The sequence below is a fragment of the Eutrigla gurnardus genome (genome assembly GCF_963514095.1).
Source record: "Eutrigla gurnardus genome assembly, chromosome: 24".
Lineage (NCBI taxonomy): Eukaryota > Metazoa > Chordata > Actinopteri > Perciformes > Triglidae > Eutrigla > Eutrigla gurnardus.
In genome coordinates, this window is record NC_139935.1 from 9,057,813 (window position 1) to 9,076,824 (window position 19,012).

The 19,012-nt window shown below is 42.3% G+C and overlaps 3 protein-coding genes across 3 annotated transcripts in view; 1 reads left to right on the top strand and 2 right to left on the bottom strand.

Moving 5' to 3' along the window:
* Positions 1-19,012, bottom strand: part of LOC311010055 (scavenger receptor cysteine-rich domain-containing protein DMBT1-like) — a gene marked incomplete at both ends in the record, with an annotated part of 528,569 nt that overhangs the window by 157,252 nt on the left and 352,305 nt on the right. The window lies entirely within an intron of this gene.
* LOC311009983 (uncharacterized protein) lies at positions 933-9,140 on the bottom strand. Its single transcript, XM_084004467.1, has 17 exons — positions 8,845-9,140; positions 8,422-8,536; positions 8,240-8,320; positions 7,629-8,030; positions 7,381-7,479; positions 7,054-7,286; positions 6,531-6,709; positions 6,261-6,354; positions 5,938-6,173; positions 5,559-5,673; positions 4,721-4,838; positions 4,521-4,612; positions 3,537-3,654; positions 3,332-3,439; positions 3,086-3,259; positions 2,382-2,558; positions 933-1,462 (listed from the first exon to the last, which is right to left on the bottom strand). Exons 1-17 carry the CDS (start codon positions 8,914-8,916, stop codon positions 1,215-1,217), a joined length of 2,661 nt encoding a protein of 886 aa, XP_083860593.1. The 5' UTR covers positions 8,917-9,140; the 3' UTR covers positions 933-1,214.
* Positions 13,416-19,012, top strand: part of LOC311010000 (scavenger receptor cysteine-rich type 1 protein M130-like) — a gene marked incomplete at both ends in the record, with an annotated part of 117,861 nt that continues 112,264 nt past the window's right edge. Inside the window, 3 exons of the mRNA XM_084004483.1 lie at positions 13,416-13,428; positions 15,349-15,663; positions 15,757-16,038. Of these exons, the coding sequence (XP_083860609.1) occupies positions 13,416-13,428; positions 15,349-15,663; positions 15,757-16,038 (610 nt within the window). The remainder of the gene's footprint in view (positions 13,429-15,348; positions 15,664-15,756; positions 16,039-19,012) is intronic.

A 19,012-nucleotide genomic window follows, 5' to 3' on the forward strand; every position in this document is an offset into this window, starting at 1 on the left:
TTAGGATGTGTTTAGAACCGCGCAATGCAGATTTACGCCAAATAGCAATGGAGGCTGGTTCTTCCGCTGTATAAACAGAAGATCTGGGGTTAGGATTGCTTTATATACTGAATACATTAAATATTTACTTAAGCCGAACTTGTAATGGCAGTGATTATAGTTGCGTTAAGTTAAGAAATGACACACAACACTGCATTTGCGTCATTTATTTGAAAATATGTAAGGCTAGCTTTGCTGCAGCTTGGTTGACCGAAACCGAACGCAGCCAATCTACGGGGGACAGCTCATAACAGGAATCGAATGAGTCCAACTACGTCACTAGGCTTTCTGCCGATCTCATAAGACTTCTTTTAATAATACAGCTCAAAATGCACGTGTGCAACAGGTTTAACGAATGCATTGAATAATATGGCATTAGAAGCATTCACTTTGAGGATGTGAGATATAATAATAATATCCATCCATCCATCCACCCAAACTTCCTCTGGCGCTTCCGGGAGGATCCCAAGGCGAACCGAGTGACGTCACTCCAGCGTGTCCTGGGTCTTCCCCGGGGTCTCTCCCGGCGGGGATTATTATTATTATTATTATTATTATTATTATTATTATTATTATTATTATTATTATTATTATCATCATCATCATCATCAATAATAATTTAATAAAAGTATTATTATTATTATTATTATTATTATTATCATCATCATTATCATATCATTATTATCATCATCAATAACAATAATACAACAACCACAATAATAAAAACATACACTTTATTCTATCATCTGTCATTACCACAAGTGGAATTAAGACACAACAAACAGTAGCAGTGGGTTAGCCTTTCTTTTTTTTTATGAAGCTGAAATCTTGATGACATGGTTTATGTTTACATAGTGTAGATGAACAATGCATGTCAGCAGAACCCCACCCCCCAACTATTCTCAGATCTCCAGACACAGATATTGATGAAGTAAAATACATTCACTTGCAACCATTTTGAGGTACTTCCATGAAACCTGTACTTTCACTTCCCCAACATTGACAAATTTGTACATTTCACTATACTAAAACTGGAATTCAATATTAATCCAAACCATTACTAATTGTTTCAGCTGACATTAGTGGATGCAGTGATGAACTGTCATGACAGGCAATGGCTTTATGCAGTGATGTCTCCTACAGAATCCTGTCTGTTTTGATCCAGTGTCATCTGTCTACAATTCTTCTTCTGAACTGCTATTGTCCTGTACACTCTCCTCTCCCTCTTTTTCTTCCCCCTCTTCTTCTCCCTCTTCTTCTGCGTCCTCTTTTTCTTCCTCAAATAGACTGAAAGAGGAGCTTGCATCCACAAGGGCATAGGTGCTGGTGACACTGCTCAGTTTCTCATGAAGAAGGTGCCGCTTGTGAAGAAGACAGCAGTGTAGTCCTCTGTATCCCTCTTCAGTCATATCTGGGGATGACACTAAAATGAAAAGAAAATTTTCAATCAATAAAGTCTCGATCATGCATTTTGAACATGTTACTGGATTTGTGACAAAAAAAGGGTGATTAGATTTGATGAAACTGCAATAATTACATGACACTAGTGTGATAGTGTCATTACATGTCACTACATGCCATTTTACTGCTCAGTGGCACTGATTTATCATTACATAGTATTGCGTCATTGGCAGAGATGTTCACGAGTCTTTTTGGGAAGTCCAATCAAGCCTCAAGTCTCTACAACCAGAAAAGACAGAAGGGTCATTAAAAAATAAAAGTCTCCTATCATCTGCTGCTATCCGATCTGCTAAGAATACTGCACAGCTATATACAAGAAATTCAAAGCATTTACTGTATTATTATCATCATCACCCCTTTATCTATTGGCATACAGTATAGATTAGTTGTTTAGCATATGATCACTTTAAACAGGCTATTGCAAAGTAGTAAGTATAACAATATATGCAAAGTAAATATAACGAAAACACACAATGCTCTGGGGGGGAAAAAAACAACAACAAAAAAAACCCCAGCCGGTTCACCTACCACACCTGTCACTGACCGAGCGGTCACTCTGCTGTTCCTCTCTCTATAGCCTGTGTTTGGCTGTACTTTGTATAAAAGGAGTTCAATATATGAAGATCTAACCTCCATCTGAATACAGATCATGTGGCGCTGCTCAGCTGTAGCAGTGTGTTTTATAATGGCAAAAATCGGCACAAGCCAAGAAAATAATGATTGTTCACGAGTCCAAAAACACAAGTCCAAATCAAGTCTGAAGTCACTGTGTGTGCGCGACTTAAGTTCAACTCGAACTCGGTCAGAAAGGATTTAGAAAGATGTCAAAGTCACTTAGAATGCATCCTCCTTTTAGTAAGGGGAGATTGTGTGGAACCTACCGTGGTTCTTGATGTCCTGGTCAACCTGGCAAAGGAGGTTATCAAGTTTGTCCAAAGCCTTTCTCAAATATTGCCAATGCTGGGTCATCTCTTTCACAATGATAAGCCTCTCCTCTTCCATTCGCCTAACCAGCATGACCTGGTCAAACAGTCGCCTCTTCAAGCGTAGACTCACCACTGTTTTGGAAAAGAGAACAGATATGAAACCATCAAAGCATTTTACTACGTACAACTGTTCAGTCAGACAACTCTTGAATGAGAACAAATCATTTATTGAGCGCAAGCATGGCAAGCTGAAGCACAGCATAGGTATCCTTGAGCATGGCTGCAGCAGGTTTGGTATCAGGCTCTGTCCCAGTTATTCGTTCCCTGAATGATCTGCTTTGGCAGACATTACAGGCAATCAAGCAGATCCCCGCAGGGGATCATAGAGACAGAGCCCACAGGTGGATGCCGGGCAGGAGGTGGGTTTGCAAAACCTCATGGGCGGCAGCGAGATGTAAGCAGTAGCAGCAGAGCAGCGGCAGCATAGCCAGGGATGAGCAGGTGAGCTGGGGGGTTTAAATAACCCGCTTCTATTTGGGTGAGGAGAGCAGGTGACTGATCAGCTGATCAGGATGGGCGCAGCTTTACTCGTCTGCCTGAACTAGCTTCGCATTATTTGAATTCTATGAATTTCAAAATCACAAAAAACACTTGCTTACCATCTCCTTGCGCATCCCAAGGCAGAATGACATTGTCAGAGAGGCTGCACACTGCTTCAATGTCAATTTTTGGCTCAAATGCAGGTTCAGCATTGTAGTGAATGATTGTCTCTTTCAGTTTTTTCTTGACCTCAGCTAGTCTCCTCCTTTTTCGCTGCCTTGTTTTGTTGCTGTCTGTTTGATCAAAAGAAATATTAGGAAAAGACCAAAAAAGCATAAGCGGTTGAGTGATGTAATACTACATACCATTTTGTCGATAGAGATCATTTTTCTTCTTTCTTATGGAATAAATCATGTCCTCTATCTCCCTCTGGAGCTCGTCCTGGCTACTGTCAGCACTACATGTAGGTCTCTCTTGAAAAATAGAAACAAGGCAAGATGTAAAATGTCATGTAGTCAAATATCACAAGACCCATCATACTGACACACTACCACCAACCACATTACACACCAGAGGCCGCCCACTGCTTCACATCCTCCACCCACTGCTCTGTGTCCTCCAGAGATATGTTCAGCTCCTGTTGGAGATGTTGGCAGTTGGCTGCTTCCACATCTGCTCTCTGTGTGGCCTATTTTGAAGGTTTGAAAAAAAGAGATGAATACAAGAGCCCAAGGTGTAATCTCTCAACATAAAGCTGTTAACAATTAATTGACAATAAATCAAATTAATAAACAACCATTACTTACAAACAATATTTTATTCCTACATGGTCATTGGCGATCTACCCACTGCCTCCATTATTATTTTTGGTTAGATATATTAGGGCTGTTAGATTTTGCCCAAAAATAAAATCTCGATTTTCTTCTCTCAAAAGACGATTTCCGATAACGATTTTTTGGGGAAATGACAAACTATTTTATGTGTGCTCAGTGCTGTGTCTTTTGATATGACGACCCCGCCCACCCAAGCTGAAGAACTCAACTGTAATGGGAAAAGACCTAAACCGAGTCGAGCAGAACAGAGCTGTAACTGTGTCGTGGAATAGGGCCACTAGTCTTTGTGGCAACAAAGTCCTCACTGCACCTTAGCAAACGTTGACATGTTTGTTTGGGGGGAGCGTGATGGGCGGAAGGAGGCGGAAGTTACTACGGTACCCCAGCGCACCCCAGATAGATGAATGGGGGCTGTACTGTATACCCTAGTTAGATTTAAAAAATATTTTTTTCGAGTTCACATTTTTAACATGGTCCTAACTAAATAATTGTGATTATGATTTAAAATCAATCAATCAAACAGGCCTATTAGATATATTACAACACATGACAAGCACCAGGAAAAAAGGGAAAGAGAGGAAGATTGAAATGCAACAAAGAGCCACAGGTGGGAATCAGACCAAGGGCTGTTGCTGAGGATTCAGCCTCAGTACTTGGGTTTCACACTCTGCATAAATGGTGCCCTATTTCAACATACAACATAGACCCACAGACTTCTTACTTTGACAAATCTCTTGGCCAGTGTCTTGTGGAGACTCTCATGTTTCCGATTGTTCCATGCCATGGCAAGGACCGTAATCATGTCAGCTCTGCCTGCAAAAAACAAACAAACAAAAAACCTCGCAGAAATTATGCAAATGTAAAATTAAAATACATTATCATTTGATGCTATTTCCAAGCATATATTTTGCTTTTACCAACCTGACTTAGTCATATATTTAGTGGTGAGAGCTGCTCTTGACAGGAAGCTGTTTACTTGTTCGACTTCCTCACCAATTGTGTTTCCTGCGCCCTCCTGGTTTCTCCCCCCCCACTTCACCTATTCCAAAAACAGACAGTAAGATTAAGACATTTGTATTAGAGTCATGCTTTAACATCCAACCTATTTGGTTAAGTTCCTAGTATGTTTGCTTGGTTAATGTGGTTCATTGGAGATGCCAACTGAGCTCTAGTACAGATTAAAAGACCCACATTGAGACGAGATGGTTATCTTGGTCTTATACCAAATGGACTCTGACTCCAGACTTCAAGAACATGTAAGCATGTTAGTGCTATTGTACATGCTTAATATTTCTTTTGCTCAGTCATCTGGGGGCAGCATGCCCTCCTTTACAAAGTGTAAAACAGTGTAGGATTTTCAAGATGTTTCCTCAAAGTACATTGAGCATTATGATGCTATACTGTTCAGATAATCATCATGGTTATGAGCAAATGACAACTGTGCTTTTGACATAGGTTAGCAATGTCTCTGTCAGAGATGTATACACTAGTCGTGAAGACAAGGCCTTGTTCCTGTGTTTACTTTCTTGCTCCTGAACAGAACAGCACTTTAAAAGCACGTAGTGTATAGCTCTGGTCCTACAGGAAACTTAATAAATGCATAACACAACTACATATAATAATCAAAATTATGGATGTGAACTAACATATCTGAGCTTGAAAAGATAAAAATAAAACTACAGTATATTTCTAGTGGAAGAGAAGAGGTAAGAGACTTAAAATCAATGTTGTGATACAAACATTTAACTTGCCACTGTACCTCACATTTGCCAGTGTGAGCCTTGGCATGCATTACTGAGAGAAATGGCTTCATGTCTACAAGAGGCTGGAGCTCTGGCAACTTCTCTGCCATTTTCTTCAGGTATGGCCAATATCTGTAATAGAAAAAACACCACAGCATTTGAGGTTCATAATGGTAAGGACACAAAGCAGGACTTGGAGTGAAAAGGTTGGTATTGGTAGTGTTTTCAACTTGAGTCTGTGTGTTCATACGTCTGATGAAAGATTTTTTTCACCACAAAATGAGTGTGGTCTGACCAGTGTAACAGAGCTCTGATAACCCATGCAATAAGAACTCAGTAGTAATGGCCACACCTGCGGAAAATATAGAGTTATGATGAGGCAACGGTTGTGACTACCTGCAAGTGATGTCCATACAAAAGAACGTCGCGTTTGCCTTTTCAGACAATTCTTTCTGCAAGAACAGTGGATATGCATATATTTCCCCACGGTAGTGGTTCAGGCCTTGCAGCAACGTCCCATGGCGGCACACAGCGATTTCGAGCCCCTCCTCATCCACCTTTGCTCGTGATTTTTGGGATGTTTCTCTGGCTGCTGTGAATGTTGCCGGCCCACAAACATCATGACCAGTGCTCTGAAATTAGAAAATTAGATACAATGTGTAAAACGTAATACTGGGACAAAAAGTAAAGAAGAAATAGATGGTTAAAAACATCCTTACAACTGTCATCAGGCTCCGGATTTTGTCAACAAAGGCTGACACTTTAACATCCTCTGCAATAAAGACTCCATCAAAGAGGGATGGTTCATCTGTCCTGGTACATTAGAAAAAAAAGTGTTTGACAACATAATCACACATCCACAAACATTATTAAATATTGTCTCTAGAATTTGTGAAAATGCCTATCACATAAAGAGTTAAATGTATTGGCAGTGAGGTCCAGTATAGTCAATAGATCAATTACTAAAATGAGAAAGTGATTCTACTAACCCTTTTGACTTCTTGTAACGATAATGTTTCCTGTTACCATCTGCTGATATGGCCAGCATGTCTGGTGTGCATGCTGGACATACAAATGGCTCCACCTGGCACAGATCATCTTTCTTAAAATTGCAGAATGCAAATTCCTGAAAGGCTCGGTGGAAGGAATCACCACAAATACTACCCATCTGGAGAGAAGGATGGTAGTATTCTGGTTAATACAAGACTTTGATATTTGGAATGTAAAAAAAAACTTGGAAAGAAAAACAGACGCACAGACATCGGAGCAACAGCACAGACGATAACATAGTCAGTGTAGAACAATAAGATTCAAGGATCAAGGGCACACTGCAGATCTGTGCGGTTTGAATCCCGCACCAAGCGGCCCTATCCTGTGTGTCATTCCCCCCTCTCTGCCTCCCATTTCTTGTCTCTCTCTCTCTCTCAACTATCCTGTACATTAAGGCAAAAAGCCCCCCAAAAAATACTTTAAAAAAAATAAATAAAAATTATTCATAAACAGAGGTCTTACCCGTCCTGTGCTTTGGGCTCTATGCTCAAGCATTCTCAGGAATGCCTGTTGGGACAATGCTGGGCTCGCCAACTTCATCTCTTCAAATGATGTGAAGACATCAAACTTAAAAAGGAGTTGGCAGCTGGTTGTTGCTGGCCAGTATCGGCATCCAAGCAGGTCATTTAACCCTGGGGTCCACTTGTAGTTGCAAACTTGGCAACACACAACCGGCAGGCACAAGTTGTATGGGCCTGAAAACAAAATTATATTTACTATTTGACCAGTATCTGTACAACACAGGACAAAAGGATAATAGTAAGATATGTAGAGGATGTGACGACGCACCATTGATAGTCACCAACACAGTGTGTTTGCCAGGGACAATGGTGAAGTCTGTGCCACAGGTGCAGACTTGCAGTGGTGGAGGAATTGGAAGCACGCAAACTGCAGTAAGGAAAATGACCAGATTTAATAATTATAATGTCTGTATTAGTCAAATATAGTCAAAACAGCCAAATGAAAAAGCAAAAAAACAGTTACAGCAAACTTTAGATGTGGCTTATTATCTTATCTACTAAAATTTTTTAACATACCTTGTTCAGCAAGTTGATGTTGCCCACTTTGGTCCATCACCACTGAGGATGTGGGAGGAATAGGTTTGAAAAAACCATAAATCATGGCTTCTCTGTCATGTAAAACATGTTTTTTGTGGACCTTGAAATCACAAGCAGGACAGAGAAACTGAGTTCCTGAGGGAACACAGTCCAGGCAACGGACCACAGCGTCTGCAGTTTTACATTGCTGACAGTAGTGCTGTTCAACAGTCTCTGCAGCCAATCTGCAGTTCAAGAGCTCTGGCATTGCAGCTCTGAACCTTTTTTGTGCATTCAACTGTCTTTGGGCCCATGCAGACGTGGTGGGTGTTTCTTCCACTTCAGTTGAGGCAGGGACAGTGATGGAGGACAACAGGTCTCTCAACATCTGAATACGTTGGTCTAAATGAACAAAACATACATGATGTGTTTCAATAAAATAAAATAGTGATTTTCTGCATTGCTTTGTCACTGCATATGCATCAGACATATGGGCACTACAGTATACTACAGTAGTAGTAGTAATACAATATTCTGATGACTATATTTTACATTTTAAAACTGAAAGAGTAATGTTGACTATGTAAGATGTCATAATTCAATATGCATACCAAGATTTGGGACCTCTTGAGGAATTTCATCCACGTGTTGTTCCTCAACTCTTGGGAGCTCCCGAGAGCTGGAAGGTTTAACTGTAAACACAAAATGTAATGTGCAATGTAAGAACTCTAACTGCTGACCAACAGCATTAAAAACTGTGAATAACAGCATAACTATGTTATACTTTACTCACCTGAGCGAGATCGATTCTTCCTCACACGTTGCGGTATGATATTACCATCTCGGTCCCACCTCCTCCAGGTAACATTGGAGCCTTCAGCCTTCTTTCGCTTCCTTGTCTTTGGGGGCTAAAAGTTTAAAAAACTGTGTTAATATATTTGCCTTTATTGCGGCACACACCCCCATACACTCTCACATGTTCAGCCCTAACCCACGTGCGCGCACACACATGCTGTGTCTCAAATCAAATACGTTTTGAGTGCACCATCTGGGTTCTTACAGTACACAGCATTTTGACCTACTTGAGAATTGAGATGCACTGCAGACTCAAAAAAAAAAAAAACTTACTTTGATTAAGGAAGTATTCGAATTGAGACACAGCAACACACTCAGGTGTCTCTTATAATAAAAGAGAAACAACGTAGAAAATTTTTACCATTACTGCTTTTGCTGCCAACTCATCCGCCCAGCGTTTCCCCTCCTCCAACGCCTCTTTCAATGCCTCCATGACAAGGGAGGGAGGGGGAGGGAGGAAGGAAGGAAGGAAGGAAGGACGGAAGTCAAAGTAAAGACAGAGAGGGTTAAACAACGAGAGACAAAGGAAAAGTAAGAAGAAATTAGTGATGGAAAAGGGATGAGATATTAGTTCTTAAAAGAACTGTTGGTTATTAGTTCTTAAAAGAACTGTTGGTTTTAAATTGCTGCAATCAATGACAGGTGATGGTGGAATGATGTTCAAAGACCTGCAAGCAAACAAACAGACCAAAAGGACCTGGGATTAAATCATTTTCTTAAATATTTAGTTACATAACAAGTAAGTTATGATAATGTTCAAAATTAATTAGCTGTGTCTTCTTCAATATCACATCTCTGACAATAGGCTACACTAATCAAAACTACCAAGACTGTGTATCACTAGGCTAGGAGTGTTTACAGGCTGGTCCCTGATCATTTGTGTGTCCTTTTTTGTTTATTTACCATGCATTATGATAGTAGCCTACTTTTGGCTTCTGAAACCAGCATAACCAATTATGAAAGTCTCTGCAGTAACGTGCATCATAAGAATTAGATTTCAGATGCAGAATGCCATGTTGTCCTAGAGCTCATAAGCTAACTTACTGAAGCTAACAGCCGCACCTTTCAGGTAAAATCGCATACTTTCAGAGGCATGAGTGACTAACTAAAGCGTAACTAAGTGTAAACTAAACTAAGGTACATATTAATTGCCGATAAACGTGGCTGTTTGTTAAAAAGGAAGATAATAAACAAATAAAATCATACACAGAGTAAGTGACCTACCAGAGCCACGACGTTCAGCGATATGGCAGGAACACGCCCACTCGGTGCATCGTATTTTCATTGGTCATTAAGGTCAAAGGTTAACGTTAAATAATGGTAAAGTTAGCTAGAAGTAGAGGTTTTCATATCCTGTCTTCAAAACAAAAGCATTGTCACATTGTCACTGTTGCTGAGCTTTTATTTTATAAACAACCGAAAATAACTTTACTTCGAACCATCGCTAGCTTGCGAGTTGTATAGCAACGTCGGAAGCAAATTTTTAAATAGGCTATATTTGGACAAATTGACCACATATCTGGCATCTACGTTGTTACTTTCTCGCTTGAAATGTTTTTAAATCTTAATAAAGTGACATATTAACGGCCGTAAAAAGAAAAGTGGAGTCAACCTCGACCGGAGGCGTGGATTGTGTGGGCTGCAGTTGCCGCTAGAGGTCGCTGGCTGGCTGCTAAACGTAACACTGAGTCGTAATTCATGTGCCTGCCATACGACAACTGTGGTCGTTTGGCAAAGGAGGACAGTCTGGACCAAAGAGTTCCAGTGTGGAGGCCATGAGTCTGCTCTCCTGGACTGTAGAAGCTCAGGCTCAGATAGAAACACCTGCTCACCTGGCAAAGCTGTTGGACTCACCTGCTCAGGTAGAAGAGGAGCTGCAGCTTTGATCTGGTTCATTTCTGTTCTCATCAAACTCACTTTGCTCTTTGACTGACGACTCTCTTCTTTCTGTTCAGAGTCTGATGATGTCAGGTTGGTGGGAGGAGCCAGTCGCTGTGCTGGAACACTGGAGGTGAGACATAAGGGAGACTGGAGACCAGTGTATGACTATGGCTGGACCCTGAAGGAAGCAGCTGTTGCCTGTAGAGAGCTGGACTGTGGCTCTGCTGTTTCTGTAGGACGGAGAGAGGAGTCCTCAGACAGACCTGTGTGGAGGATCAGGTCTGACTGTGTTCATTCTGGATCCACTCTGAGGGAGTGTGCAACATCAGATTCCTTTTCCTCCATCCTGAATCTCACCTGCTCAGGTAAGCCCCTCAGTGACATCATCTATGACATCATCTATGACAGCAGTGTTCCCAGTATGTTCCTTCCTCTGTCCCAGTGACAGTCAGTGGTTTCCACTGGACTGAACTGTAAAGTTCTCCAGGACAATGACGTCCTAGAATGTAGAGAAGTGGGCTGGTTTCTGGAAGCTTCAGACCCTCCATAAACTGCTGAGCTTCACCTGGCAGGACACACCTGTCTGTCTGTCTGTCTGTCTGTCTGTCAGACCTGTGACATCACTTCCTGTTTTAAGGGTCCATCTTGTTGAACGGAGGATAAATGTGACCTTTCATCTCTCGTCCCTCATTTCCATCTAAAGTCTTACCAAACTCCTTTCAGTAGAGAACTACAAACAGGAAGTAGGACCATATAACAGCTGTTGAACAAATGAACAAACAAATAATCATTTTCATATCGGTGTAATCCCCCCAGGCACAAATAGAAAGTTAAGCATAAGGATATCGCTCAAATACGTAGACTAAGGCATAGGATGTTAATCATATTTCACATATTAAACAGTAAATATAAGCGGCTATTTCAAAAAAGAAATGTCCTTTTTCAGAAAACTCCCGTTCGCAAAAAATCTAGAGCTCTGCAAAGAATCTGGATTATGTCCACGACATGAAATGTTGAAAATGTCGGAGAATATTGTTTAGATATGTGATCGGTAGGAAAAACGGTAATTTCCTTCTAAGTAATCAAAATCCTCTCCCGACGTAAAGCTGCTAGAATCACTTTTATTTCCATATCGATGGTTGACGAGGAAAGGACCGACATTGTTTTCAGTTGGTTCAGATTTCGGAAAAAGGCAGACATGTAGGAGAAACTCAGGGTTTGTTGAAGCAAACCTGCCAGCGAGCAGGTTAGGTTCACAGAGTTGGTTACTATGGTAACCAGTGTTGGGCAAGTTACTTCAAAAGCGTAATGCATTATTTATTACTTGTTACTGTCATTTCAAAGTAATTAGTTACATTACAATATTACTGTCTTTGAATTGTAAGGCATTACACTACTTTTACATTACTTTTGCATTACTTTTCGCCAAAATAAAAGGAAATATGGATTTTTTGTTCTCAATAGATCTTCTTGTGTTCAATGCAGCTCATTACACAGCAGGATGTGATGTTTTTCGCTTCAAAATAAAAAAACGGAAAACGAGAAACGACTCGTTAACTGATATTAGATATTTTGTTCATGAATGGGATTCGGGGATGAAATAACAGGGCCATTTTTAATTTCCAGATTTGCCGTTCGTCTTTTTTAATGACCTTGAAGGCGCTGTGTGTGTTACCTGAAAGCCTACCTGAGACATTTAGGGGAGCTCTAAAACACTGTTCATTAACGCTCTGACAGCGTCTGACGCTCGCTTTTTGAAATAAACCTACTGTTTTAAACATGCACCAAAAGCGTTATGACGCGGACATAAAAGCGGTTCAAAACCGACGGGGAGAATCGGAGCCCCCGCCTCTTCCCCGCCGCCCAGCTGTTGATCCTCGGTGTGTCGGGTCGGCTGCGCTCTGACCGACCGGGAGCCGCTCCGTGAGTCGGTGTCCAGCTCATGGAGCCTGCTAACAGCGCTTAATTAACATAGTGTAGAGTCACACGGACCGGCTTTCACACTTTTCCAAAAGTGGAGCGTATGCCCATCTCGCGATCACAAATGTAGAGTCAATTGATTTCGGGTTTAAAATGCATTGTAACGCGCGTTACTGAGATTTGTACCGAGTAAAATATATCCAGTTTTTTTTTTGTAATGCCTTAGGCTACATTACCGCGTTACAGCAAAACGTAGCCTAATGCATTACAGTAATGCATTACTTTTGTAACGCGTTACTCCCAACACTGATGGTAACTGACCTAAAGGTTGAGTTCACTCTCTTTCTGGAACGGAAAACTCAGAGTTTCCATCTTCTCAGGGTTTACAAACTCAGAGTTTCAGGAAAACCTGCTTTCTGGACCGAGCCCCAGGAGTCTGGTTGAAGGTCTGGATTATTACTTTTATTGTGTTCTTTCTTTTTATTGGTTTTAACCTGCATGTCGCCTGTTGCTTTTACTATTCTTTATTTATCCTTAAGCTTTTTATTGACTTGTCTTATAGATTCTAACTAGTTGGTTGCTTCTTTTCATGTATTTTTAATCCTACTTTTTAAAGGTTTTGATTCACATGCATCATTGATCACATCTGGTGCTTTTATGCACACAAGGGCTGAAGTTGGGTCTGAGCTTTGGTCGGGACACTGCCCAGCAACCCCACTGTCTAGCAGCTACGCTACTACTTACTCTCTGGTTGGGGAAATAGCTTCGGATGTCTCTTTTCTTTGTCCAGACCTGCAAACTCAGAGGGGCTGAAAAAGGTGACAGATTTGCCAAATAAACCTGAGTAGGGGGGTTTGGGGGCATCTCCCCCCCAAGAAGATTTTTCTGTGGTTTTATCACATAAATGAAGCATTCTGGTGAACTCTGAGAAGAAAATAAGGGAAAAGACAAGATTTTCTTCAGGTAAAAAAAAACAAATGTAGTTACAGATCAACAACAATAAGCACACAAACACTTACGACAGTACATGTAATCATACAAACCCAGCAGAGGCTCTGAAGCAATCATTCATCAATCTATTTACAGGATATACAATTTAAAGTACTCATACATATGCATACCAAGTTCTAAATGTCACACAGCGGTGAGGGGTGTCCTGTCTTGGGTTTTCTGTCTGACGTCATCCCTAATCCCTGATTGTTGTCACCTGTGCTCCCCTCCCTGATGTCTATATAGTCTGTGTCTTCCCTTGTCTCGTTGCCAGAGTATTTCGTCCTTCGTATACATCCAGCCCAAGACCACAGCCATCGTTCATGACCAAGTATTGTTTGTATTCCAGGGTTTTAGGTTTTTTACTCAAGAGGAGTAATTTTTGGTTTGTAATGTTTCAAGTTCCAGGTTCAGAGTTAGATTATTTCCATAGTCCCCATGGAGCATTTTCTGTTCTTTAGCCCCATTAGAGTTTATAGTTATTTTCCTCCCTTTTGGAGTGTTTTCTGTTGGTTGAAGTTCATAGATAGTCCTCAATAGAGTAGACGAGTATTAGACTTTTATTTTTGTATCCTCCCCTTCGGAGCGCTTTTCTGTTTTAGTGTTTGTTGCGTCCGTTCCCTGCCTTTTCCCTTTCCCTTCTCCCCTTCCCCTTTTCCCTTCCCCTTTTCCCTTCCCCGTCACTCCCTTTTTCCTGGAGTCAGGGGTCAGTGTTTCATAGCCGGTTACGTTGTCACTCTGTTTTTGGAATATCTTGCAAAGTCTGAGAATTCTACTGTCCTCACTCTGTGCCTGAGTCCTCCTTAAAGCCCAGTCCTGACACTAAAAGCACAAAGGACATATCTCAGGACCTACAGACACCCTGTGCTCAAAGAAAATATCCTCAGTAATTATGAGACATGGGATGGCTCTAATTAATTTCTTGTCTCAACCTTTAGCCAGGCCCAGCTCCATCTGCACCTCAGCCTGGCTCCTGGCGCTAGCTGTGCTACATAGATAGCGTCTTCCTCTTTGAGCTCTCATTCTGGAAAAGAAGTGTCCAGATATTATCTGCTGGGTCAGCGCTCCTTCTTCATAATGACATCTGAACTGACGTTGATTGTAGGCTAACGTTAATACACAATTCAGTCACGTTAGCTGACGTGCTAACTAGCTGGCCAGCTTTCATTATAAACTTGGTGGAAAAGGTAACGTTAGGAAAAAGGAATCATGACACACTTAAACTTCATTTAACATTAAACAGTGTATTATATCGTTGGCAGATAACGAGACTTACCTCAAAGCGAGTATCATTGAAAAGTGAAGAAGACGACGATGCCGTTATCTTGACGTTCCACCAAAGATATTTTATTGTGAAGGAGATCACACTCTGAAACGCCAATAGTCTCACTCCAGTCTATGTGAAATTATGGCAACGACATATTTGGACTGAAAACGGTGAATTTTGCTGAAAAATATTCTATTCAATGCATTATGTAAAAGAACATTCTGTTATATTAAATTATATAAAAATATTGGTTGGAACAAGTCTGTCTTTCCCAAACTTTGGTTGTGACTTGTCCTTGTCGTCCCGATGCAAACTTCCGCCCTCGTGCACACATCAAACTGTGCAGCTCTAATGTGATCATCACAGGTTAGCGGCTGCATGAGGACCATGAGGGAGAACATGGACGTCCCCACTATTCTGCAACAGCAGTGCTGTGTGAAGAGAGTGCAACACATTTCTTTGTCACACGGCTGATATGGTGTTAACGTGGCACAGTTGGTGTCTCCCTGCCTTATTACGTGGAGCATCCACAGTTAGTGAAGTGTTGTGTTGTCTGCTTGTGGACCTCGGTGTCACAGTGGGACAGAGACCACATCAGCTTCACCCTTAAGCCACGAGGACACGGGAATGTGATGGAACATGGCTGCAGGCTGTGGTGTTGTAACCATGTGTTCTGGTGTTCATGATGAACTGATGGTGGAATTGTTTTGAGTCCAGTTTGAATCACTGAATAGTTTCATGACATCTTTTTCTCTGGTGTCTGGTGTCTTTTCTCTCTCTCTATTTGATCTTCTATCATCTCTCCAGACTCTGTCAGGCTGCTGAATGGGACTAGTCTGTGCTCAGGCAGACTGGAGGTGAAGTCCAACCAGTCCAACCAGTGGTGGTCCTCAGTGTGTGAAGCTGACTTTGACGAGCAGGATGCAGAGGTGGTCTGTAGGGAGCTTGGCTGTGGGGCTCCTTCAGTCCTCCAGGGGGCGCTCTATGGAGACGTGGGGGCTCCAACGTGGACCAAAGAGTTCCAGTGTGGAGGCCATGAGTCTGCTCTCCTGGACTGTAGAAGCTCAGGCTCAGATAGAAACACCTGCTCACCTGGCAAAGCTGTTGGACTCACCTGCTCAGGTAGAAGAGGAGCTGCAGCTTTGATCTGGTTCATTTCTGTTCTCATCAAACTCACTTTGCTCTTTGACTGACGACTCTCTTCTTTTTGTTCAGAGCCTGTCAGGTTGGTGGGAGGAGCCAGTCGCTGTGCTGGAACACTGGAGGTGAGACAGGGAGACTGGAGACCAGTGGCTGGCAATGGCTGGACCCTGAAGGAAGCAGCTGTTGCCTGTAGAGAGCTGGACTGTGGCTCTGCTGTTTCTGTAGGACGGAGAAAGAAGTCCTCAGACAGACCTGTGTGGTTTATCTGGTCTGACTGTGTTCATTCTGGATCCACTCTGAGGGAGTGTGCAATATCATTCTCCTTTTCCTCCATCCTGAATCTCACCTGCTCAGGTAAGCCCCTCAGTGACATCATCTATGACATCATCTATGACTGTGGTTTTCAAACTGGGGCGTGCCGAGTAGGGCCCTATGATGGAATCACATATTTTGACAATGAAAATGTAATCAACTGTAAAATGCGGAATTTCATTGAATTTATAAAAGTCTTTGTTTTCTCTAATATATATATATATATATATATATATATATATATAACATTATAAGCGTTTGTCGAAAGAAAAGAGAAAAAACACGTTGAGAGTCTCTACTGTGTTTGAGTGTAATTAACAGACCCCGCTTCATCCAGCGTCTCTCCTCTCTGTCTGTTTCACAGAGGGGCGGGGCTGACACACACACACACAGTGATTGATAGTCATGTCGAAGATGTTTATTATAAGTTTTTTCTGAGTTTTGTCATCAAATGACCCACAAGAATCCATGTGATGAGCAGCTCCAAACACAATCTGACGTTAGAAACATTGAGAAATGAACTGATTCACAACTGATAGTGAAACTTAAATAGCGGCGAGTGGATCGACAGACGCGCTGACTTCAGACACGGTGAAAGTCCATCAATGATTGCTCACACATTTGCATATTTATGCACATGTTCATGGTCTCTGAATAACAAGGAATTATAATAAAACTACCAGAATGTTTTAGGGCTGTTGGAACGAACTTCTGGAACCGAATATAATTAGCATAATAAACAAATCAGTACTATTGGAATGTATACATGTATGTAATGAAATAAGTGTATGCTTTTTTAGAAACGTGTTTTTAACACTAGGAAATCTCGTCCTCCTCATCTTGGCCTGCCCACATAAACGGATGCTTTTGACACATGAAGTCTGATGAACAGTAAAGTTTTCTGAATCACAATCTCACCACAGAAACAGCGACAGCAGCGCACGCAGAAATAACGGCGCGGCAGCGCTCCGTGAAATGAAACAAAGATATGGACGGAGCTCTAGAAGCGATGACGTCATGACAAAGATGCATGCAATGTGGTTGTTTTACTTTCTTCATTCTTACTTATCTAGAAAGCTGTCAGCTGTTGGTAATTCAACATATTCAACATATCTGCTGAATGCACCGAGATATCTGTATGAGAGAAACCTCCACGTGTGCTGCTTCAGGAGTCCTCTGGGCCGACCACCAAGCAGCCTGAAAGGACTCCTTCTTCAGCTCCACAGCTTTCTGAGCCGCTGGTTTCCACCAGCAGGTTCTTTGGTTGCCACCATAGCAGGCACCAAAAGTGGCCACAACTCTGAGCAGCTCAGTCGGGGGCTCGTCAGTATCTCCACCCCCACGTGGAGTCCTTCACCCTGAACATCTCCTTACAGGGCTCCAGACTAACTTTATGCATTGGTTGCACTGGTGCGCCTAACTTTTTTTTTAGGTGCACCAGCACAAAATTCAGGTGCACCCACATTTTTCATTGCGTCGCCTTTAACACCAAAAGGTCACCTTTTCATCGCTCTCCTTTGACATAATGACGCCCCCTTATGGCCTAGGTTAACTGCAGCACCATCAGCACCCAGAGCACCCGTTTTCTCAGACTGTCCTCCTCGAGAAAACGACCACATAGGTCGTGTGTCAAGCACCGAATTACGACCATATGTTACGTTTCAAAATAGCGCGCCCTCTAGCGGTCAAGTAAATATCGACACTCCGGTGTCTCAGACGATCGCCCCCCGTCAATCATCGGCAGAGACCCCCCCCACACGTCGACCTAAACCTACCCCCCTACCCCCCCCCCCCCGCGCGTGCGTGGACGATTGCCCCCCGTCAATCATCGGCAGAGACCCCCCCCACACGTCGACCTAAACCTACCCCCCCCCCCCCCCCCCCCCCTACCCCTACCCCCCCCCCCCCCGCGCGTGCACGGACGATCGCCCCCCGTCAATCATCGGCAGAGACCCCCTCCACACGTCGACCTAACCCTAACCTTAACCACTACTATCGTTGCGGAAGAATCTCCGCAATACGCTCCCAGAGGTCGTATTCGAGTGCATGGACCAACGACAACTGTGGTCGTATGAGTTTGAGGACTTGTTGCGTTTTCTCCAGCCAATCTGCACACTGATGCCCAAAGCAGCAAATGCTTGCTTTGTGGCAGCATAAATTCCTCAAGAATAAAAAGATCCTACAGGTCACTAGCCTATAGATTGCAAATGGAAAACTGTTTATGTGATCTTAGCCTAGCCTACTTATGTTTTTACTTAGGCTATTCATTTTTAATAATATTAGGAATAGGCTACTATACAATTTCCTATTCATGATCTCTCATGCTGTAATGTGGGCCTTCAAACACTGTGCGTGTCCATGCTCCACCCGACATGTCCAATTAACATGTTGACCGGCCTCCCTTTATGCAAAATGCAGCAGTAGACAATAACGCACTCCTTCGTAGAGACTCTTCCACAAACGCACTATTACCGGCCATATTCTGACCGCACTCCTGACAATAAATGCAGTGCATTGAGTCCCTTTCTTCATCGTACATCAGCCAGGGAAATTGCTTCAACCAGTCCTGTCTGAAGGCATATTTTTGGGCTTTTTAATTAATTAATTAATTGTCTTGGGGCCAGGCTTTCTGCCTCTCTTCATTTTCAAAGAAAAGTACCTGCTCAGCTCACTCACATTTTTCGAACTGACACAATTTACAGCAGTGAAAAGGACCACAGCCAATCATAGGCAAGGACCCACCCGAGCTCTGTCTCTTATTGGTTTAGACCACGTTTCTAAACACAGCTTTATTCTCAGGAAGATAAGAGAGAATCCAAAGTTGTAACTTCTCTGTGTGGAGAGCAACGTTTGTGGAGTCTCTGAGCAGAAGGAACAGAATAGAGGATCTGCAGATGATGATGTGTTTCTGCTTGAAAACATATTGAAAGTGTTGAACAATGGATAACAGTTGTTAGAGTGTATTCATGTAAATGTGATGTAACACTGCTGCAGGCTGTGGTGTTCTAAACGTGTT